General features: G+C 45.6%; 1 protein-coding gene across 4 annotated transcripts in view; it reads right to left on the bottom strand.

Annotated features, from left to right (window-relative positions):
* Positions 1-326: 326 nt before the first annotated feature.
* The window catches only part of LOC311107821 (rap guanine nucleotide exchange factor 2-like), a gene marked incomplete at its 3' end in the record, with an annotated part of 149212 nt that continues 125153 nt past the window's right edge, over positions 327-24385 (bottom strand). For 2 of the 4 annotated variants that reach the window (XM_084150380.1, XM_084150381.1), the window contains exons 15-30: positions 22889-22997; positions 20281-20447; positions 19901-20019; positions 19209-19363; positions 18986-19000; positions 18022-18262; positions 13780-14163; positions 13271-13482; positions 12004-12127; positions 11335-11358; positions 9579-9802; positions 9118-9288; positions 8071-8220; positions 3173-3377; positions 2359-2873; positions 1545-1927 (exon numbers count right to left, since the gene is read on the bottom strand). In XM_084150380.1, the coding sequence (XP_084006506.1) occupies positions 1545-1927; positions 2359-2873; positions 3173-3377; positions 8071-8220; positions 9118-9288; positions 9579-9802; positions 11335-11358; positions 12004-12127; positions 13271-13482; positions 13780-14163; positions 18022-18262; positions 18986-19000; positions 19209-19363; positions 19901-20019; positions 20281-20447; positions 22889-22997 (3198 nt within the window). Of the gene's footprint in view, positions 911-1544; positions 1928-2358; positions 2874-3172; positions 3378-7766; positions 7833-8070; positions 8221-9117; positions 9289-9578; positions 9803-11334; positions 11359-12003; positions 12128-13270; positions 13483-13779; positions 14164-18021; positions 18263-18985; positions 19001-19208; positions 19364-19900; positions 20020-20280; positions 20448-22888; positions 22998-24385 lie in introns of those variants that run through there. The other 2 variants (XM_084150379.1, XM_084150382.1) reach the window with 2 other exon arrangements.

Below are 24385 nucleotides of genomic sequence, written 5' to 3'. Positions count from 1 at the left end.
ATTATGAAGGTGCATGTTGGTCACACCAAATGCCATGATGGTTACCCCAAATGCCATGATGGTTACCCCAAATGACATGATGGTTACCCCAAATGACATGATGGGTTCCCAAATGACATGTTGGTTACCCCAACTGATTTATCTCATTGTGACTGTCCAGTTAGCAGTGGGGTGGAGACACCACTAGGTCATGTCTAATATGTGAATGACCAGATAATACTGTAATTGTGGAATAAAACACTATTTTTACAGATTTGTTATTCCGAGTCCAGAGATATGAGACTTGGGTATAGTCTCTTTTACCCCCAGAGTGCAATAGTTCTGGAAAGAATACCCCCAAAAAACTAGAAGGAATTTGAAAATCCTTAAGAGTTCAAAATTGATCAAATGTTCTTAAAAAAAAAAAAAAAAAAACATTGTCCGGTTTGTTCACGTTTTATTAAGTAGAAAAAGAAAAAGTGCAGACAAAGCTCAACACGTCATGATGCTGTGTGTAAAGCGAAGTGGGGTTGGGATACGGTGATAATAGTCTTGAAAAGCTGTTCCAGGACAGCTGTGTGTTTGTGTGAGCGTTGTTGTCACGCATCGCCGTGTGTTTTTCCAGCAAAACAGTTAGACTTATTTTTCTTTTTTCCAGGCATGTCTTTCTTTTTCCATCTCTCCTTCTTCTTCACAGTATTTTTTCAAGCAGGTTATTCAACCCCCCATAACGCTTTAAGGCAGGGGAGGGAGATGAACAAAGGAGTCCACCAATCAGGAGGGAGAGTCCGACGGAGGAGGCAGGCACGTACTGGATTGGTTTGTCTGTCCATCAATCAGTCAGTGTCTTTTGATCTGGCTCCATGGAAGCGACTTAAAGTCATCCAGCAGAAGACCGTTCTCTCTCAGACTGCTGATACCTGTTCATCCTCTGAAGAGAGAAAGAAAAAAAATAGCAATGTTGGTTACCAAGATGGTAAAACCCTGTGAAAGAATTAGAGGCAGAAAGCCCCCACAACATCACTAACTGGCCTCTATGTGAACTTATCATACCATGATTTACTATCAAAACTGAACAATATGCCTATTAACGACAAACAATGTTAAAAGTGAGAAAAACACTGCTGGGGATGGAGGAGCATGTGTGCAAGCATAGTCAAAAAATGTTTTGTTTTTTTAAATGGGTGAGCAAACCTACAGTAACAGCTTGTGCCCCCAGACGAATGCCATTCGACACAGAGGGTGAGGCGCTAACGCCTGATGAGCTTTGGTCCAAGCATGAGGACTTCATGCACATGAGATGCCGTGGTGGGTTTGTGCTAGCCTGGTCCCAGATCGGTTTGTTCGGTCTTGACATCTCCTCAATGCCCATTCCCCATAGGAGTTGGCAAGACAGTACAAACAGATCTGGGACCAGGCTAGGTTTGCGGTGGATATGAGGGTAGTCCGTGTTGTTCCTGGTGGGCATGCAGGTTATCGTTGGTATAAATCAGTCATTTACCTCAGCCTGGGGAGGGGGGGTAGGGGAGGGGGGGGGGGGCTGCCCTTTAACCCGTACACTCATCTCAGGGCCTGGTTGTCTCTGGTGTTGTGTGTGCCACTGTCTTCCTCAGAGCGACTAGTTTGGGAGACAAGGACTCACCCTCCTCTTCCTCCTCTGGCTCTTCATCCTCGCCTGGCGAGTGGGTGCGGTGGAGCCCATGGCGCTTTGTGGTTCCGGAACCTGGGTGTTGTTGGACCTGGTGGTGGTGCTGGGAGTCAGGCGACTGGGTGACCATGCGCGAGCGCTGCAGGGCCGTGGTGTAGTCGGGCGGGCGGCGGCCAGAGTGGGACGGGGCCGTGGGCGGGGGTGGCGACTGCGTCTGGCCCTCACTGAAGTCAGAGATTGTCAGGGCGGTGTAGCCCGGCGGGGTGGGAGGGGGCTCGCGGTAACGGCTCTCCTTTCGTGCTAAGGGGGGTGAAAGATGGTGGGGTAAAATGCAATTAATACTTTACGCATCGGCGCCACACACTTCATCCAGAAAAAGTGTTGGCATGGAGATCTACATGCGGACATAATTCAGCTGACATGCACTTCTCTCCAAGGATGTACGCAAATCGTAAAAAGCATGAATGCAAAAATGAATACGCATGTGAGCAGGGTTTGGCATTTTCAGAACATTCTCAAATCCGACCTTTCACCAGGACCCTGTTTATTTGTTGAGGAACAGGTATGGACACCATAACATTAGGAACAGGTATGGACACCATAACATTAGGAACAGGTATGGACACCATAACATTAGGAACAGGTATGGACACTATAACATTAGCCTATGAGGACAGCTAAACCCTTCCATCAACACAACAGACAAACAACATTTTCAGACGTCAACTCACTGATAAGACCCTTATTGCCGGCGGTGATGGGTGACGGCGATGGCCTCCCGTGCTGCTTGGCCTCGTCAGACCCCATGGACGTGATACTACTCGTCTCCGGGTCAGCGTTCACGTCCTTCCCGCCTCGCCGTTTAATCGTGCCCGTGTCACCCTCTGAGTCCTCGCCCCAGTACGCCGCAGAGGAAGATGAAGAAGAGGCCGATGCCCAGCTCCCTCTAGCCTGAGACACCCACAGTCCAGAGGGGCCCCCTAGTAACGCTTCAGGCCCCCCGGGAGGGTGGACACCCACGCTGACCACACCGCCAGGTCCGAAGGCCTCCCAGCTGCGTCCCTGCTGCATGGTCTGGATGTTGTCATGGGAGCCCGAGGAGCACGAAGTCCAGGAGCCGCGACCACTGTCGGCGGCGTCCAGGGAGACACGGTCTCCTTGGTCCTGGGTCAGCTCCTCAGAGCTGGGAGAGACAACCGTAGCACAGGTATACAGGCCCCGGCAGTCCTGCATGGATGAGTAGGAACTGTTTGTGGGGGGGGGGGGGGGGTCAGAGGGTTAGAGATTAGAGACAAGCTATACCTTTGCAATGGGTTTTCCACTCAAGTGGAAAAATAAAGGGTTGGGATTGGAACTATTTCTTTTTCAATTTTTGAAGCTCATTTAAAGCTCATCACTGTAATTAGCTTTTAAAATAGGATGTGTACCAAGTACTACATTTTCAAGTTAAACACCACTTAACAATTTTAGAACGTGGGTAAACTATCCCTTTAAACAACGTTTTTGGGATGATGGTCATTAGAAATAGGCAGTGTTGGTTCATACCTGAGGCTGTACTGGTCCGGGTCTGTCGTAGCCCTCCTCTCCAGACGCACCCCTCCAGCGTGGGGGTCTCCAACACCTCCGGAGTGCCTGAGACCCCTCCTCTCCTCCTGGGCCATGTCGAAGGAGGAGTTGCTGACCAGGCTGGAGCGTGACGAGATCTCGCTGTGACCTGAGTCTGAGTAGGTGTCTCCTGTTCTGGGGTAGCCTGGAGAGAGTAGGGGGTTGGGACATTAACTGACTGATCAATCATTATTAAACCCTTTTCACATCAGCAGCTGTCACAAAGTGCTAAATTATTCCAATCTACTAGTCCAGGGGTTGTGTTCAGGGGGTTGCATCGTTCAGAACCTCCTAACATGGATTTTACAGCAGGCTGGATAAGAGAACACATAGGCCTAGAGAAACTTCTCTTTCTACCTGCACCTCGAAAACAAAACCTCTAACCTCTCAAATCACTACCGTCACACCAGATAACTTACAGCTTTAACACGGTCATACTGTGACCTACTAGTAAATGAGAAAAATAAGATTCAAAGAAGCCACTACACAAGCCTACAACCACCTAGAATCACCTAATCAGCCTAATAAAAGGTTAGGGGAAATACACAGCAACCTTACAACAAAACTCAGAACGTGCTTGGGGCAGCAATCCAATTCAAAAAATGAAGATCCTCACACCTTTAGCTTGGACTCACATCTCAAAGCCAGAAATCTCATCAAATTACTCTGCTCTCTAACATTCTAACATCTAACAAGTCATCGTAAATGGAGTCTTCTGTGACATTAAATCATTGGCAAACCAACCGCGAGCTACCACTCAGAAAATGGAGGACTGCTCTTCCAAGTCAGATGGCCTAGCATCAAGTCAGTTCCTGAAACCCATCCAATAATGAAAGGAATTAGTTTTTCCCCGGTGGACTGAAGGGCTTCTACTGGCTTCTAAACACACGGACATGAATCAAGCGGAGTAGTGGATGTCGGTGAAGCAGGAGCATCTGAGCCCATCTATCTTCTGAAGCGACTGTCATACTACGAGACATCACATCAGCAGCTCCGCTACTAAGACAAGTGGGGCGACAGACACAAGCCCTCATGACCCCCTATATACACTGAACAAAAATATAAATGCAACATGTTAAGTGTTGGTCCCATGTTTCATGAGCTGAAATAAAAGATCACAGAATTTATTTATTTTTCTCTAAAATTTTGTGCACAAGAGAGCATTTCTCCTTTGAAAGATAATCCATCCACCTGACAGGTGTGGCATATCAAGAAGCTGATTTAACAACATGATCATTACACAGGTGCACCTTGTGCTGGGGACAATAAAAGGCCACTCTAAAATGTGCAGTTTTGTCACATAACACAATGCCACAGATGTCTCAAGTTTTGAGGGAGTGTGCAAATTGGCATGCTGACTGCAGGAATGTCCACCAGAGCTGTTGCCAGATAATTTAATGTTAATTTCTCTACCATAATTGTTTCCGAGAATTTGTCTGTATGTCCAACCTGCCTCAACTGCAGACCATGTTGGCGTTGTGTGGGCGAGCGGTTTGCTGATGTCAGCGTTGAGAAGAGAGTGCCCTATGGTGGCGGTGGGGTTATGGTATGGGCAGGCATAAACTACGGACAACAAACACAGTTGCATTTTATCAATGGCAATTTGAATGCACAAAAATACTGTGATGAGATCCTGAGGCCTATTGTGAGGCCCATTTTTTAAAAGGTATCTGTGACCAACAGATGCATATTTGTATTCCCAGTCATGTGACATCCATAGATTAGGGCCTAATTTATTTATTTCAAATGACTGATTTCCTCATATGAACTGTAACTCAGTAAAATCAATGACATTATTGCATGTTGCGTTTTTTTTTTTGTTCAGTATATACAGTGCATTCGGAAAGTATTCAGACCCCTTGACTTTTTCCACATTTTGTTACGTTACAACCTTATTCTAAAATTGATTAAATTGTTTTTTTCCTCATCAATCTACACACAATACCCCATAATGACAAAGCAAAAACAGGTTTTTAGACATTTTAGGAACAAATAAATAAAATAAAACTGAAATATAACATTTACATAAGTATTCAGACCCTTTACTCAGTACTTTGTTGAAGCACCTTTGGCAGCGATTACAGCCTCAAGTCTTCTTGGGTATGATGCAACAAGCTTGGAAAACCTGTTCTGCAGATCCTCTCAAGCTCTGTCAGGTTGGATGTGGAGCGTTGCTGCACAGATATTTTCAGGTCTCTCCAGAGATGTTCGATCATGTTCAAGTCCGGGCTCTGGCTGGGCCACTCTAGGACATTCAGAGATTTGTCACTCCTGCGTTGTCTTGGCTGTGTGCTTAGGGTTGTTGTCCTGTCGGAAGGTGAACCTTCGCCCCAGGTTGAGGTCCTGAGCACTCTGGAGCAGGTTTTCATCAAGGATCTTTCTGTATTTTACTCTGTTAATCTTTCCCTCAATCCTAACTAGTCTCCCAGGCCCTGCCACTGAAAAACATCCCCACAACATGATGCTGCCACCAACATGCTTCACCGTAGGGATGGTGCCTGGTTTCCTCCAGACGTGACGCTTCCCATTCAGGCTAATGAGTTCAACCTTGGTTTCGTCAGACCAGAGAATCTTGTTTCTCATGGTCTAAGAGTACTTTAGGTGCCTTTTGGCAAACTCCAAGTGGGCTGTCATGTGCCTTTTACTGAGGAGTCGTTTCGTCTGGCCAATCTACCTTAAAGGCCTGATTGGTAGAGTGCTGCAGAGATTGTTGTCCTTCTGGAAGGTTCTCCCATCTCCACAGATGGAGCTCTGTCAGAGTGACCATCAGGTTCTTGATCACCTCCCTGACCAAGGCCCTTCTCCCCCGATTGCTCAGTTTGGCCGGGCGGCCAGCTCTAGGTAGAGTCATGGTGGTTCAAAACATTTTCCATTTACGAATGATGGAGGCCACTATGTTCTTGGGGTCATTCAATGCTGCAGAATTGTTTTGCAACCCTTCCCCAGAGCTGTGCCTCGACACAATCATGTCCCGGAGCTCTACGGACAATTCCTTCGACCTCATGGCTTGGTTTTGCTCTGACATGCACTGTCAAATGTGGAACCATATATAGACATGTGTGTGCCTTTCCAAATCATGTCCAATCAATTGAATTTACCACAGGTGGACTCCAAACAAGTTGTAGCAACAACTCAAGGATGATCAATGGAAACAGGATGCACCTGAGCTCAATTTCGAGTCTCATAGCAAAGGGTCTGAATACTTATGTAAATAAGCTATTTCAGTTTTTAAATTGAAAACATTTCTAAAAACCAGTTTCTGCTTTTTTCTTAATTCATTTTAGAATAAGGCTGTAACGTAACAAAATGTGGAAAAAGTAAAGGGGTCTGAATACTTTCCGAATGCACTGTATACAGGTCCAACCACTTCGTCTTCGTAAGATCCAACTGGGTCGTGTTCATTAGGGCATGCAACGTAAAACATTTAAAAAGATTTTGCAATGGAAAATGAAAATGAGTTTCTTAGTTTCAAGTTTCAATGTCACACGCACAAGTACAGTGAAACCCAACAATGCAATAATCAATAACAATGTATTACTAGAAAAAAGCACACGAGGAATAAGAAATATGAACTACACAAAGTAAGCAAGCATACTATATACAGGAAATATCTAAAAAGTCAGTTCCAATACCATATTTACATGTGCAGGGATACTGGAGTGATGGAGGTAGATATGTATAGGGATAAGGGGAGTAGCCAACAGATAAACAGAGTAGTAGCAGCAGCTTGTATGTGAGTGAGTCAGTATAAATGATCAGTACCAGTCAAAAGTTTGGACACACCTACTAATTCCAGGGCTTTTCTTTATTTTTACACTTTTTGGGTTACTACATGATTCCATATGTGTTATTTCATAGTTTTGATGTCTTCACTATTATTCTACAATGTAGAAAATAGTGAAAAAAACAAAGAAAAACCCTGGAATGAGTAGGTGTGTCCAAACTTTTGACTGGTACTGTATGTCCATGTTATGTGTGAGTGAGCAAATGATGGAGTGTTTGTGTGTGTTGGAGTGACAGTCTGTGTGAGTGTGTAGGGCCCTGTGAGTGTACATAAAGACAGTGCAAATACTGAAATAAAAGGTAAATAAAGATACAAGGTAAACACAGTCCGTGTAGCCATTTTGTTAGCTATTTATCAGTTGTATTGCATGGGGACAGAAGCTGTTCAAGAGCCTGTTGGTGTCAGACTTGATGCACCGGTACCTCTTGCCATGCGGCAGCAGAGAAAATAGTCTATGGCTTGGGTGGTTGGGGTCTTTGACAATTTTCCGGGCCTTCTTTTCTTATTGGACAGGTCTAGGTAGTTCCTATCTGTATCAATCTGTTTTACTCCATTTGTTGCCTAATGAACGTGACCCTGATTTGTTACTTAATCAATAATGTAATATTAGTCATCATCAGTTAAGACTTGGTTGGAATTGAACAACAAATACCCTGCATGTTTAGGGGGGCATCATTAGGGGCACCCCAAAATGTGTTTTAGGCCAGCAGCATCTAGGTCTAGGGCCGGTCTGGGGCAGTCCCAGTTTACCTGTGGCTGTCTGTTTACTGGTCAAGGTAACCTTCCGGAAACTTTGGCCCTTCAGTGTCCTGAGCCCTGCGTGCGGCAAGGCAAAGAGACATCACACACAGATAGGACACAGGACAGCATCACAGTATGTAAGGAGTGAGGTAGTTGGGATGGGAGGTAGGTAGGGGTGATTGATAGCTGATTCCAATATGGAACAGTGTAGACTAGGTGGTCTAGGCTCAGAACGACAAAAGGGAGCCCTTTACATAGCCCTTCTCCCCTTGTCTATAGGCTGAGGTTGGACTGATGGGATTATTTAGTTTACCCTTCTTGGGCGAGCTCTGTGGGGAGGTGGGTGGGGAGGAGAGCTGCGAGGAGGTGCTGGATACTGTGTCCTCCGTCTGACGCTTGTGACGCTCGCTGGCCTCCTCCGACAGTGACAGGATCTTCTTCAACGACTGAGGGGAACTTGTGCCTTCAAAACAAAACCATAGCCAAATTTAGCGTTGTGGAGAGAACGTCAATGGTGGGGTTTTAAACGTAGCCATAGCCTACATTGTCTGGTGAGTTTTTAATCCTCACTTGGCCATACGGCCTCTAGGTGGTGCTCAAATCACAGTCAAAGGAGAGGTAGTACTACAGAGGTTTTATCTATTGTCTGAGAATTTAAACAGATGGAGCAAAGCAAACTTGGCAGAGTGGATACTACTGTATCAACACAGTGAAGCACAGCTACATGAGCTAATGTCTCCCTCCACTGGAGGTTCTTCCAAGAAATAGTTCCCACTTCCCACAGTGTACTTTAATCCCCTCTGAGCTACACTTAAAGATGGAATCCACAGTAGCCACCCCACCCCACCACCGCTGGCCGCCCCATCACCGTTGTTATCATTTTTGTTGTTGAACTGAGGAGCGTCGTGCAGCATGGTAAAAAATTAATGCAGTACATATTGTGTTCTTCTACCACGCGTGCAATAATGTCTGAGGGGAAAAAACTGTTAGTTGTTTACAGTAACTTCTTTGTTGTTATAATATCACATTAAGGATTCCAGCTTTAACCCTCAACCTAACCCATGTTTGGAGTAGGATAAAAACTTCAGCAAAGGCAGGTTTCCCAGATGCAGATTAATCCTTAGAATATCCATTGACAGTGTGTTTTAGTTCAGGAATAAACTTTATCCGGGTCTTTGGGAAACCTGCTCATAGTGTCTAAGCTAGTGTAATGCCACAATAGAAGCAACATTGTGATGAGGTACATTTTACCTGAAACTGAAATTAATGTGTTTTCCTGAAAGCGAATGTCGGAAAGAAACAATGTTCTAAAACGTGCATATATGCATCAAGTATATTTTCCCCCTTAACTTGTTCTTACCGAATGGTGGCAGGTCCTTGACGGGTACTTTCTTGCGGGAGGGGTAGAGGGCCACGGCGGGCACCTGAAGGGCCTGGTTTCCCTTCTGCAGCTGGCCCCTCTGCTGGCTGGCAGCCCTGGACACCACCGGAGACGTGTCTGGCCTCTTACTGCCACCAGCATTCTTGGGCACTGAGAAATGGTTGAAGGAGAATGTGGTACGTTAACAATCAATACTACCAGTGAGAAACCGAGTGTTGCTGCTGAGCCAAAATGGCCACCTGGACAATTTGTGTTTGTACCAACAGCATTCATGTGTGCATCAATCACGTGTTGATGGAGGGCTCATATTGCAGTTAGAGATCGCAAGTGTGTGTGTGTGTACACAGCATGCATGTACCCTATTCTAGCCCGCACTAAGTGTGAGACAGAACACAAGCAAGTGTGTGTTGTCCACAGCATGTACTCTCTCCACCACTTACGTGTGTTGATGGAGGGCTCACACTGCAGCGAGAGGGTCTGCAGCGCCTCCTCGTTGGTTTCCAGGCTGAGGTTGGACAGGAACTGCTTGACCCTGCGGGCCATCTGGGCATCCTCGTACAGCTTCTTGGCATTCAGGAAGGAGCTCCGCCTCACCCGCTTCTTGTGCCCGCCCGTCTGGGTGACGTCTAGCACCGCCGCGTTGGCACTGCCCTGGCTAAGAGAACTGGTCACACGTGCGCACACACACACACACACACACACACACACACACACACACACACACACACACACACACACACACAGAGGGGAGAGAGAGACCACCATCAGACTATGACCGTGTGTGTACTACTATCTAGGTAACTGTGTGTATACTACTATCTAGGTAACTGCGTGTGTACTACTATCTAGGTAACTGTGTGTATACTACTATCTAGGTAACTGCGTGTGTACTACTATCTAGGTAACTGTGTGTGTACTACTATCTAGGTAACTGTGTGTGTACTACTATCTAGGTAACTGTGTGTGTACTACTATCTAGGTAACTGTGTGTGTACTACTATCTAGGTAACTGTGTGTGTACTACTATCTAGGTAACTGTGTGTGTACTACTATCTAGGTAACTGTGTGTGTACTACTATCTAGGTAACTGTGTGTGTACTACTATCTAGGTAACTGTGTGTGTGGGTACTATTCCTAGAAGGTAGTTGAGAGGAGGGTCGTTTGAGTGGCAGACATGCAGAGACTGAGGCTTTGGGGGCATTCCTCTCAGCTCCAGAACATTCCATGCATTCCAAGGAAGAAGGGGAGGGAATAGGGCCAGGGGGTCAATCAGTCAGGAAACAGGGGATGTGTGTTTGTTGGGGGTTCAAATAGTGATAGATAGTCATAGTTAACATTTCTGTGGTCTAAAACCAAGGTAGCTGTAGTGAAACGCCTTTTCATAAGAACCTATGGTACATCCAGAGTACATGTATAGTGTGGTGGAATTGAACACAATGACTGTTCTGTATACTACCTCCTTGGCCACTGATGTAGACCAGGGGTTCCCAAACTCGGTCCTGGGGCCCCCCCTGGGTGCACGTTTTGGGTTTTAACCTAGCACTACACAGCTTTCAAATAACCAAACTTTGATGATGAGTTGGTTATTTGAATCAGCTGTGTAGTGCAAGGGCAAAAACAGAATTTGTCAAACTCTAATGTAAAGCATGACGAGTTTGGCTGTAATTGTAGCACACTATAGACTTTCATGTTGAAGAAGATATTCTTAGTCTGGAGGCTGATACACAGAATAAATCCACACCATGACAAACTGATAGAACTGAAAACAAGATGGAAGTTGGCATGCTGTTTTTGGTAAGTAGATGGGAAGACAAAGTAATCACTTTTGCTAGTTCATGGATTGTGAATTGCATTATGAATTGAATGGGATGCAAATCGCTCTATCAGTTTTAATGAGTCATTGCAAAATATTTTGGCCATAAAAAAAGTGTGACTTCAAACTAGCAAAAGTCATGTTCATTTCCTTTTCTAAAGAAAGTTTTACCAGAGCCAAGCAGTGTTAGAAGGGTATCAAACCAAACGGGTTAGTCAAATCAGCACTAAATAACAGGTTAGTCAAATCAGCACTAAATAAGTGGTTAGTCAAATCAGCATTAAACCAAACAAACGAGGCGTCAGAAATGAGGGAGAGAGAGAGAGAGCACAAATTGGGCAGAATAAAAAAGCATGGAAAAATCGTAGGTCACCAAAACTTACCCTAAACTCCTCCATTTCTTCTTCCTAGAAGGGATAGCCATGAACAGTGAAGCGTGGAGGGCAAAGAGTGGACGGAGAGAGGGAAAGAGAGAGAAAGAAAGAGGGAGACAAGCTTAGACAGGATAGACCACTAAGAGACACCAAGATGAGCAAGGTTACCAGAGGCCCACAATAGAGAGAAAGAGAGACAAACACTGATAACAACCACAGACACCCAAAAGTCACATGGCAGCATGGTGGACATGCAAAGTCACACACACACTTTCACATGATCACTGTGTGGTTTCACATGAGCACCGTGTGGTTTGACATGAGCACCGTGTGGTTTGACATGAGCACCGTGTGGTTTGACATGAGCACCGTGTGGTTTGACATGAGCACCGTGTGGTTTGACATGAGCACCGTGTGGTTTCACATGAGCACCGTGTGGTTTCACATGAGCACCGTGTGGTTTCTACGCTAACAATAAGTAGACAGTACAGGAAACAGCTGGGTTGCCTGGAGAAACGGTTGCTCAAGAGAAAAGCGTGGATGCAGGTAATATCGAAAATCTACATGTGAACAATCAATCATCGACAATCTACAGTGATTTGATTGGACCTAAAGGGGATGGTGAAGTGTTGTTAGTCTTCTGGGAATATTGGATTTCCGCGTTTTTCCCGATGTTACCTGGTTCTGAACATGAGCGCTGGGTCCATGTTGACGGAGGCCATTCGACCCACGTGGCGGATCTCTTTGGCGATCATCCGCAGCTTCTCAAAGTTCACCAGGCCATCCACTTTAGAGTCGTTGCCTGGGGAAAGACAAGAGAGACTATTAGTTATAACAGATTGATTAAGATGCCTTATAGTACAATATTAGTGCAATATTGGCATACAATCTAATTTAGTGCAACATTGTATAAAAAAATGGGAGACCCAGCCAAATTTAATTTGTCACATGCGCCGAATACAACAGGTGTAGACTTTACCATGAAATGCTTACTTACAAGCCCTTAACCAACAATGCAGTTTTAAGAAAAATAAGAGTTAAGAAAATATTTACTAAATAAATTAAAGTTTAAAAAAGTAACACAATAAAATAACAATAATGAGGCTATATACAGGGGGTAATGTGTTAATGTGTGGGGGTACAGGTTAGTCAAGGTAATATGTACATGTAGGTTGGGATAAAGTGACTATGCATAGATAATAAACAGAGTAGCGGGGGGGGGGGGCGAGCCATTTCATTAACTGTTCAGCAGTCTTATGGCTTAGGGGTAGAAGCTGTTAAGGAGCCTTTTGGACCTAGACTTGGCACTCCGGTACTGCTTGCCATGCAGTAGCAGATAGAACAGTCTATGACTAGGGTGGCTGGAGTCTTTGACCATTTTTAGGGCCTTCCTCTGGCACCACCTGGTATAGAGGTCCTGGATGGCAGGAAGCTTGGCCCCAGTGAGGTACTGGGCCATCCATACACACTACCCTCTGTACCGCCTTGCGGTCGGATGCCAAGCAGTTTCCATACCAGGCAGTGATACAACCAGTCAGGATGCTCTCAATGGTGCAGCTGTAGACATTTTTGAGGATCTGAGGACCCATGCAAAATCTTTTCTCCTGAGGGGGAATAGGCGACATAGTGGAAAGGGAAGGGGAGCGGTTGCCTCTTTTGTTCTTTTTTGCTCCTCAAGTAAGGGGGGAGGCCAATGACAGAGGGCACCATCAGACCAACTCCTTGAATGGCCTACTACATGAAGTTTGCAGTTGCCCACCAAAAAAATTCTATAAATTTTTTACCCTTCAGTGTGTGTACATTACTGTATTTATACGTGGGATATTGTTTTTCAACACGAAAAGTTCCAAAATAGCTGGAGTGAGACGGATTTCATTCTGGGTTCCAAGATGAATGTTTTGAACACATTTTGTGATCCAAAATGACTAGGTGTGTGGCTGCCTACCTTCGTGCAGGAAGGTGAGGTCCTTCTTGATGACGGGGAACAGGGGGATGATGGGTGGCTGGAGGTTCTGGTTGTTGAGCACGTTGCGGTACTTGGCCATGTTCCTGGATGGATCAAACAGTTCTTGCAGGTCCCCAAACAGCTTCTCGTACTTACTGGGCAGCTTCTCCCACGTGCCCCGAAGTCTAGATACTGGGGCCAGGTTCAGACCACTGTTGGGGGGAGGACGACAGAAAGACAGTTAAGTTAGAATACTGATACTGTAGAGAAGGGGGCAAACTCTGGTTCCAGGCTTTTGTTCCAACTCTACACCTGATTCAGCTAATTGAATTTCAGTGGGCAGCTGTTCAGTAGAATCAGGTGTGCCAGATTATGTTTGGAGTGAAAGCCTGCATGCCTAATTGCTGGATTTGGTGTAAAACTCTTCCAAATCGGTTTAACCAATCTACATCACAACAATACAACATGGCTGCCGGGTGTCCTCTTGTCCTCGTCCTCTCCCACCTCACCTAATGATGGAGAACATGGAGTTGAAGTTCTTGCACTCTCTACAATGGAGAGCTATCTTGATAAAATGCTTGACCGTCTTCATGCGCTTGAGCTGGTTGGGCTCCCGGGTCACCTCCGATGCCACCCAGAAAGTCTCTTGGTTGATGATCTCTTCGAAGCGCTTGAGGCAAAACGAGCCCGTCTTAGACTTGAGCTTGAACAGGTCGTCGATGTACTCAGTGGGCTCGATGGCGCAGAAGAGTTCGAAGGCGCGCATGGAGAGCTGCGTGGCTACTTCTACAGTGGACAGCTGGAGGAGGGAGATCTGGCCTTCACGAAGGAGGTCCTGGGCGTCCTCGTCTGAACAGAGGGTCTCTGTCTCCATGTTGCTCTTCAGGTAGTATCTAGAGAGAGGGGAAGAGCAGGGAGTTCCTTTAGTATTCACTCACATACACACACGTACTCTATTGTACATAAATAAATGGTCTATCTCCATGTTGTTCCTCCAGTAGAATCTTCTCAACACAAAGCACATATTCAAAATAAGTGTTTTTGTTGTTAGAGTTATTCATCAAGTTGAGTAACTATTAACAAACACCTGATGTACTGTGACTTGAGGAAAAATAATAAGAGGGGGTGAATATAGTGACCAATTGTGCTAATATGTGTATTTTTTAGCGTTATTTGTAAATTATTTTGTACATAATGTTCCTGCCACCGTCTCTTACGACCGAAAAGAGCTTCTGGATATCAGGACAGCGGTTACGCACCTCGTACTGGACAAATATTTTTTCTTCAACGAGTCGGACGCGAAGGATTTACTTCAGACACCCGACAAGGCCCAAATCCCTGTCAATCACAGGAGAAAGATACGGAGATGTAGGGGACGTAGGTCGGGGTGCCTTGTAAGGATCCGACGACGAGTGGGTAATCTGCCTCTTCCATCAGTCCTATTAGCCAACGTACAATCATTTGATAACAAAATTGACGAGCTACGATCACGAATATCCTACTAACGGGACATAAAAACTGTAATATCTTATGTTTCACTGAGTCGTGGCTGAACGACGACATGGATAACATACAGCTGGCGGGGTTTACGCTGCATCGGCAAGATAGAACAACGGCCTCCGGTAAGACAAGGGGTGGCAGTCTGTGTATATTTGTAAACAACAGCTGGTGCACAACATTTTATATTAAGGAAGTCTCTAGGTATTGCTCGCCTGAGGTAGAGTATCTCATGATAAGCTGTAGACCACACTATTTATTTATATTTTTTGTAGCTATCTATTTACCACCACAAACCGATGCTGGCACTAAGACCGCACTCAATGAGCTGTATAAGGCCATAAGCAAACAGGAAAACACTCATCCAGAGGCAGCACTCCTAGTGGCCAGGGACTTTAATGCAGGTAAACTTAATTCCGTTCTACCTAATTTCTACCAGCATGTTAAATATGCAACCAGAGGAAAACAAACTCTAGATCAACTTTACTCCACACAAAGAGACGCGTAAAAAGCTCTCCTACGCCCTCCATTTCGTAAATCTGACCATAAATCTATCCTCCTGATTCCTGCTTACAAGCAAAAAATAAAGCAGGAAGCACCAGTCACTTGATCAATAAAGAAGTGGTCAGATGACGCAGATGCTAAGCTACAGGACTGTTTTACTAGCACAGACTGGAATATGTTCCGAGATTCTTCTGAAGGCATTGAGGAGTACACCACATCAATCACTGGCTTCATCAATAAGTGCATCGATGACGTCGTCCCCACACCTCGTGGAGTTGCAATGATCATGAGAACGGTGAGGAATCAGCCCAGAACTACACAGGAGAACTGTCAATGATCTCAAGGCAGCTGGGACCATAGTCACCAAGAAAACAATTGGTAACACACTACGCCATGAAGGACTGAAATCCTGCAGCGCCCGCAAGGTCCCCCTGCTCAAGAAAGCACATATACAGGCCCGTCTGAAGTTTGCCAATGAACATCTGAATGATTCAGAGGAGAACTGGGTGAAAGTGTTGTGGTCAGATGATGCCAAAGAGCTCGATTTTGGTCTCAACTCAACTCGACGTGTTTGAAGGAGGAGGAATGCTGCCTATGACCCCAAGAACACCATCCCCACTGTCAAACATGGAGGTGGAAACATTATGCTTTGGGGGTGTTTTTCTGCTAAGGGGACAGGACAACTTCACTGCATCAAAGGGACGATGGACGGGGCCATGTACCGTCAAATCTTGGGTGAGAACCTCCTTCCCTCAGCCGGGGCATTGAAAATGGGTAGTGGATGGGTATTCCAGCATGACAATTACCCAAAACACACGGCCAAGGCAACAAAGGAGTGGCTCAAGAAGAAGCACATTAAGGTCCTGGAGTGGCCTAGCCAGTCTCCAGACCTTAATCCCATAGAACATCTGTGGAGGGAGCTGAAGGTTCGAGTTGCCAAACGTCAGGCTCGAAACCTTAATGACTTGGAGAAGATCTGCAAAGAGGAGTGGGACAAAATCCCTCCTGGATTGTGCGCAAACCTGGTGGCCAACTACAAGAAACATCTGACCTCTGTGATTGCCAACAAGGGTTTTGCCACCAAGTACTAAGTCATGTTTTGCAGAGGGGTCAAATACCTATTTCCCTCATTAAAATGCAAATCAATTTATAACATTTTTGACATGCGTTTTTCTGGATTTTTTTGTTGTTATTCTGTCTCTCACTGTTCAAATAAACCTACCATTAAAATTATAGTCTGATCATGTCTTTGTCAGTGGGCAAACGTACAAAATCAGCAGGGGATCAAATACTTTTTTCCCCTCATTGTACGTGAGAATGCTATTCATTGACTACAGCTCAGCGTTCAACACCATAGTGCCCTCAAAGCTCATCACTATGCTATAGACCCTGGGACTAAACACCTCCCTCTGCAACTGGATCCTGGACTTCCTGACGGGCCAACACCAGGTGGTAAGGGTAGGTAACAACACATCTGCCACGCTGATCCTCAACACGGGGGCCCCTCAGGGTTGCGTGCTCAGTCCCCTCCTGTACTCCCTGTTCACCCATGACTGCATGGCCAGGCACGACTCCAACACCATCATTAAGTTTGCAGACGACACAACAGTGGTAGGCCTGATCACCGACAACGATGAGACAGCCTATAGGGAGGAGGTCAGAGACCTGGCCGTGTGGTGCCAGGATAACAACCTCTCCCTCAACGTGATCAAGACAAAGGAGATGATTGTGGACTACAGGAAAAGCAGGACCGAGCACGCCCCCATTCTCATCAAGCTGTAGTGGAGCAGGTTGAGAGCTTCAAGTTCCTTGGTGTACACATCACCAACAAACTATCATGGTCAAACACACCAAGACAGTCGTGAAGAGGGCACGACAAAGCCTTTTCCCCCTCAGGAGACTGAAAAGATTTGGCATAGGTCCTCAGATCCTCAAAAAGTTATACAGCTGCACCATCGAGAGCATCCTGACTGGTTGCATCACTGCCTGGTATGGCAACTGCTCGGCCTCCGACCGCAAGGCACTACAGAGGGTAGTGCATACGGCCCAGTACATCACTGGGGCCAAGCTTCCTGCCATCCTGGACCTCTATACCAGGCGGTGTCAGAGGAAGGCCCTAAAAATTGTCAAAGATTCCAGCCACCCTAGTCATAGACTTTTCTCTCTGCTACCGCACGGCAAGCGGTACAGGAGCGCCACGTCTAGGTCCAAAAGGCTTCTTAACAGCTTCTACCCCCAAGCCATAAAACTACCCCCAAGCCATAAGCTAATCAAATGGCTACCCGGACTATTTGCATTGTACCCCCAACCCACCCCCTCTTTTACGCTGCTGCTACTCTCTGTTTATTACATATGCATAGTCACTTTAACTATACCTACATGTACATATTACCTCAATTACCTCGACTAACCGGTGCCCCCGCACATTGACTCTGTACCGGTACCCCCTGAATATAGCATCGCTACTGTTATTTTTACTGTTATTCTACTGCTTTTATTTTTTACTTATCTATTGTTTACTTAACACTTATTTTTCTTAAAACTGCATTGTTGGTTAAGGGCTTGTGTAAGTAAGCATTTCACTGTTGTATTCAGTGCATATGACAAATAAAATGTGATTTGATTAATATAGGAATGGTCAGGAGAACGTCAGCACAAGAGGAGAGGGGGACTTGAGAGTGTTTGCTATCTGTTGAAAAAGAGATGGGACTAACCTGTATAAAAATGTAATCAATAAATCCAGTCCTTACCTGCCACTGAGCTGTATCCTGTCAGCCAGCTTGGACAGCTGCTCCGGGAGCCGGCGTTGCTTGATGACACCCTCCGGCGTGATGGACACCTCACACAGCGAATAGGCTTCGGGCGCTGCGGTCAGGGCGAACTCCCGGATGGCCTGGGCCACCACCTCTTTGGCCGTGGTGTCCTTACCGATCATGATGTATCGACTCTGCTGGTCTGCCTTGAACACCCGCAGCACCTGGTCTGACATGTCTGGATGGGGGAGGATAGAGGTACAACGTCAACACAACATTGGACAAACATTAGGAGCGGAATCCTCATTTTGGATATGGAGATAACTTAATTAAATAGGAATTACCCACACAATTATCTCATGTCAGAATTTAGCAATTTCGTCATGGACAGTCACATCATTCAAGTACCATTGCTTTTTTTACCCAAGGTTACAAAATCATGGCATCTCCACAAGAAACGTATTGAATTCACCATACCACCCCAATCACGAGTGAAAACACACCAATATGAGAATGAATGGGTCAATGCTAGCTGCTCACCCTCTGTCAAAAGTTTACAGGATTGATTAGTTTCAAACTGTACTCCAAACGTTTCAACAAAAGGACAACAACTGATGTCTGCTAGAAGCCAAGCTGACATGCTCAATGATATGTTTGTGTAACTCATTTAGCTGACTAGAACACTGAATGACAGAGGGGCTGACTGACAGCATTGGCAAGGACATGATTGTGCTTTCTACAGCCCAGTTAGATTCAGGCCTATGTAACCCATTAAAACACACTGATTTGCAGTCTGCTGTTAACAAGACCAACAAGCCCAGACCATAACCACAGTTAGAAAAAGTTAACCCTCAAGACCCCAGATTTAGAAACACCATAGGAAGCTTGTGAAAGAAACGGCAGTTCGCTTGCAAAGACGACAAGCGTTGCATGGGCAGAGCAAAAGCAGACAGATACTCACTTGTCACGACAGGGGCTGAAGGAAGTGTGTGTGTGTGTGGGAGAACATTAAAGGGTGTGTCAAACATCTGGCAAAGAATGTCCCCGGTTAACAATGTATGAAAATAGACTGCTTCAAGAATGCTGAAGACAGCCAAGTGGTGCTTATAGATGTGTAATGTATGGTTTGTAATATACAGTTGTATATTAAAGATTCAAAGAGTAGTGTGTCTCTTTGTCCTCACCAGGCTGGTTGTTGAAGTCCAGGATGCGGTGGGACTGCAGCAGGTCAGGGTTGCTGGACGACAGGCTGCCGCTGACTGGCAGCGCGGCCGGAATCTGTTTGGACTGCTTCAGGCCCACGATGCTGTCGTCCTGCGACTGGCCTACACCCACGTCACTACGGAAACACAGAGGGAGAGAGGGGTTGGAAGCAGTTCCACTTTCAGAGGATAGAGGACGATGTAACGTATATCAGTAATAGAGGTTACACTGCTCAATACATCTTCATAAGAGGAGGTTACACTGCTCAATACATCTTCATAAGAGGAGGTTACACTGCTCAATACATCTTCATAAGAGGAGGTTACACTGCTCAATACATCTTCATAAGAGGAGGTTACACTGCTCAATACATCTTCATAAGAGGAGGTTACACTGCTTAATACATCTTCATAAGAGGAGGTTACACTGCTCAATACATCTTCATAAGAGGAGGTTACACTGCTCAATACATCTTCATAAGAGGTTACACTGCTCAATACATCTTCATAAGAGGAGGTTACACTGCTCAATACATCTTCATAAGAGGAGGTTACACTGCTCAATGCATTATCAATACAACACAGAAAACAGTAATAAGTCAAACCCATTTATTCCACACTCCCCTCCTCTAACTTTGAAGCAACCTTTTCCCTTGGTCTCTGGCTTCTCTTACTTGTATGGTTTTGGGGGCAGGATGCTGGTGAGTGTCTTGTCAAAGATCTTCTTGAGCTTGTTCCTTCCTCCCACCGTGTTGGCCTTGGCCTTCTTACTGGCCTTCTCCAGGCCCATCACCTGCATTGAGAAGGAGACGGGACACCATTAGGTTAGGCGTTAGGAACGTCTTTACTAAGATAAAAACAGGGACATTTTCATTAGGGCACACCACAACAAAATGTTTTGCAACAGAAAATTAAAACAAGCATTTCTGATTGGACAATGTCAGGTAGTCCCTTCCTGCTTCAGTCTGTTTTCTTCTGTTTGGTGCCTAATGAATACGTCCCTGATAACATACACAAAGCATTATGGGCACGGTAGTCCATTATACTACATCACCTGCTCAACATCCACTGCCAGGTCAGGGATGGAGTAGCGCGAGCCCTTCTTGATGTCCCCGATCTTGGGCAGGTGTGCCGGGGCGCCATTCTTGCGGTCCACCTCTGGCAGCTCCTCACCTTCTGCCTCTTGGTCGTGCTCTGGCCGTGCTAGGAGCTCCTTGAACACTGGGTGGATGAAAAGGGGGGGGGGGACGCATTAGTATTTCTTAATTACAACAGTAGCTAAAAATGGGGAAAAGTCTGTCCATAATAAAGTGCTGCTCTGCCTTCTTAACAACACTGTCAACAAGGCAGGTCCTACAGGCCCTAGTTTAGAAGCACCTGGACTACTGTTCAGTCGTGTGGTCAGGTGCCACAAAGAGGGACTTAGGAAAATTACAATTGTATCAGAACAGGGCAGCATGGCTGGCCTTTAAATGTACACGGGGAGCTAACAATGATATGCATGTCAATCTCTCCTGGCTCAAAGTGGAGGAGAGATTGACTTCATCACTACTTGTTTTAGTAAGAAGAGTTGACAAGCTGAATGCACCGAGCTGTCTGTTTAAACTACTAGCACATAGGACACCCATTCATACCCCACAAGACATGCCACCAGAGGTCTCTTAACAACCCCCAAGTCCAGAACAGACTATGGGAGGTGCACAGTACTACATAGAGCCATGGCTACATGGAACTCTATTCCACATCAGGTAACTGATGCAAGCAGTAGAATCACAGATTTAAAAAACAGATAAAAACAACTTATGGAACAGCGGGGACTGTGAAGAGACACACACACAGGTACAGACACACACACACAAACGCTAGCACACGCACTCTACACACACGTACAGCCGTGGTCAAAAGTTTTGAGAATGACACAAATATAAATTTTCACAAAGTCTGCTGCCTCAGTTTTTATGATGGCAATTTGCATATACTCCAGAATGTTATGAAGAGTGATCAGATGAATTGCAATTAATTGCAAAGCCCCACTTTGACATGAAAATGAACTTAATCCCCAAAAAACATTTCCACTGCATTTCAGCCCTGCCACAAAAGGACTAGCTGACATCATGTCAGTGATTCTCTCGTTAACACAGGTGAGAGTGTTGTCGAGGACTAGGCTGGAGATCACTCTGTCATGCTGATTGAGTTAGAATAACAGACTGGAAGCATTAAAAGGAGGGTGGTGCTTGAAATCATTGTTTTCCTCTTTTAACCATGGTTACCTGCAAGGAAACACGTGCCGTCATCATTGCTTTGCACAAAAAGGGCTTCACAGGCAAGGATATTGCTGCTGGTAAGATTGCAACTAAATCAACAATTTATCGGATCATCAACAACTTCAAGGAGAGAGGTTCAATTGTTGTGAAGAAGGCTTCAGGGCGTCCAAGAAAGTCCAGCAAGCGCCAGGACCGTCTCCTAAAGTTGATTCAGCTGCGGGATCGGGGCACCACCAGTGCAGAGCTTGCTCAGGAATGGCAGCAGGCAGGTGTGAGTGCATCTGCACGCACAGTGAGGCGAATACTTTTGGAGGATGGCCTGTTGTCAAGAAGGGCAGTGAGGAAGCCACTTATCTCCAGGAAAAACATCAGGGACAGACTGATATTTTGCAAAAAGGACTGGGGTAAAGTCATTTTCTCTGATGAATCCCCTTTCCGATTGTTTGGGGCATCTGGAAAAAAGCTTGTCCAGAGAAGACAAGGTGAGCGCTACCATCAGTCCTGTGTCATGCCAACAGTAAAGCATCCTGAGACCATTCATGTGTGGGGTTGCTTCTCAGCCAAGGGAGTGGGCTCACTCACAATTTTGCCTAAGAACACACCCATGAATAAAGAATGGTACCAACACATCCTCCGAGAGAAACTTCTCCCAACCATCCAAGAACAGTTTGGTGACGAACAATGCCTTTTCCAGCAAGATGGAGCACCTTACCATAAGGCAAAAGTGATAACTAAGTGGCTCGGGGAACAAAACATCGAAATTTTGGGTCCATGGCCAGGAAACTCCCGAGACCTTAATCCCATTGAGAACTTGTGGTCAATCCTCAAGAGGCAGGTGGACAAACAAAAACCCACAAATTCTGACAAACTCCAAGCATTGATTATGCAAGAATGGGCTGCCATCAGTCAGGATGTGGCCCAGAAGTTAATTGACAGCATGCCAGGGCGGATTGCAGAGGTCTTGAAAAAGACTTAAAAAATACAAGCCTTTGACACTTATGGAATGCTTGTAATTATACTTCAGTATACCATAGTAACATCTGACAAAAATATCTAAAAACACTGAGGCAGCAAACTTTGTGAAGACCAATACTTGTGTCATTCTCAAAACTTTTGACCACAACTGTACATTGTAATATTGTTGTATGGTGGTATTATACATTTTGTATTGTAGATATGTAGTGGTGTAATAATGTTATATGTACTGTTTTATATTTTGTTTTATGTGCAATGTAAGTGTCTTAATGTGTTTGGACCCCAGGAAGAGTAGCTGATCCCTTGGCAGGAACTAATGGGGATCCCTAATAAATACAAATACTGTGTGGAACATGATAGTGTTACTGTTACTTATATTCGTCTATTAGTATTAAATTCATAGTTAGCCCTCATAACTCTTACCTAAAAGATTGGTTTTCACAGAAATTGACAAGTGGGTGTTGTTCCTCAGGATCTCATTGGCTTTGGTGAGCTGGACATTCTCAAAGTTCTGCCCGTTCACCTCCAGAATCTGTTCAAAGACAAACAAAGATACCACAACATTACATAAAGTATCATCCATATCCTCAATCCTGTTAATTCATGCAGGAGTCAAATCCACAACTCTGGTGATGTAAGCACCAAACTCCAACCTACTAGGCCATGTGAACTACTGTATGACATGACACTCATACCATCCCCCCTTCTCTTCCGATCTACCTAACCTCTCCCTAAGCTCTACATTAATGGTCTCCATCCCCCCTCTCTTCCCATCTACCTAACCTCTACATTACTGGTCTCCACCCCCCCTTCTCTTCCCATCTACCTAACCTCTACATTAATGGTCTCCACCCCCCCTTCTCTTCCCATCTCCCTAACCTCTCCATTACTGGTCTCCATCCCCCCTTCTCTTCTCTTCTCCCTAACCTCTACATTACTGGTCTCTATCCCCCCTTCCCATCTCCCTAACATCTACATTACTGGTCTCCCTCCCCCCTTCTCTTCTCATCTCCCTAACCTCTACATTAATGGTCTCCATCCCCCCTTCTCTTCCCATCTCCCTAACCTCTACATTACTGGTCTCCATCCCCCCTTCTCTTCCCATCTCCCTAACCTCTACATTACTGGTCTCCATCACCTCTTCTCATCTCCCTAACCTCTACATTACTGGTCTCCATCCCCCTTCTCTTCCCATCTCCCTAACCTCTACATTACTGGTCTCCATCCCCCCTTCTCTTCCCATCTCCCTAACCTCTACATTACTGGTCTCTATCCCCCTTCTCTTCCCATCTCCCTAACCTCTACATTAATGGTCTCCATCCCCCCTTCTCTTCCCATCTCCCTAACCTCTACATTACTGGTCTCCATCCCCCCTTCTCTTCTCATCTCCCTAACCTCTACATTAATGGTCTCCATCCCCACTTCTCATCTCCCTAACCTCTACATTACTGGTCTCCATCCCCCATCTCTTCATATCTCCCTAACCTATTCATTAATGGTCTCCATCCCCCCTTCTCTTCCCATCGCCCTAACCTCTACATTACTGGTCTCCATCCCCCCCTTGTCTTCTCATCTCCCTAACCTCTACATTACTGGTCTCCATCCCCCCTTCCCATCTCCTTAACACTACTGGTCTCTATTTCCTGTTATCTGCCTTATGACAACTGCTGAATTGTCATGAGAGGGGAAGGACTTCTTGTTTACATATGAGCCTGCCACTGAGTTTTCCTCCTTTCCTCTTAGTGAACCAAGAAGTGCCCTCTGGGTAAACCAGGATGTGACCTCTGAATGAACCAGGAAGTGACTGGTGATCCCTCTGTGAGTGAGGGGCCTTCCTCTGCAGTCATTACCACAGTGCTGATGGAGCAAACCAGGTCTAATGGCTGTTTCTGGGCCAGCACTTATTAAAGAAACACTGGT

Source organism: Coregonus lavaretus (genome assembly GCF_964263955.1).
Source record: "Coregonus lavaretus genome assembly, chromosome: 32".
Taxonomy (NCBI): Eukaryota; Metazoa; Chordata; class Actinopteri; order Salmoniformes; family Salmonidae; genus Coregonus; species Coregonus lavaretus.
This window is presented reverse-complemented; position numbering and strand designations above follow the sequence as displayed.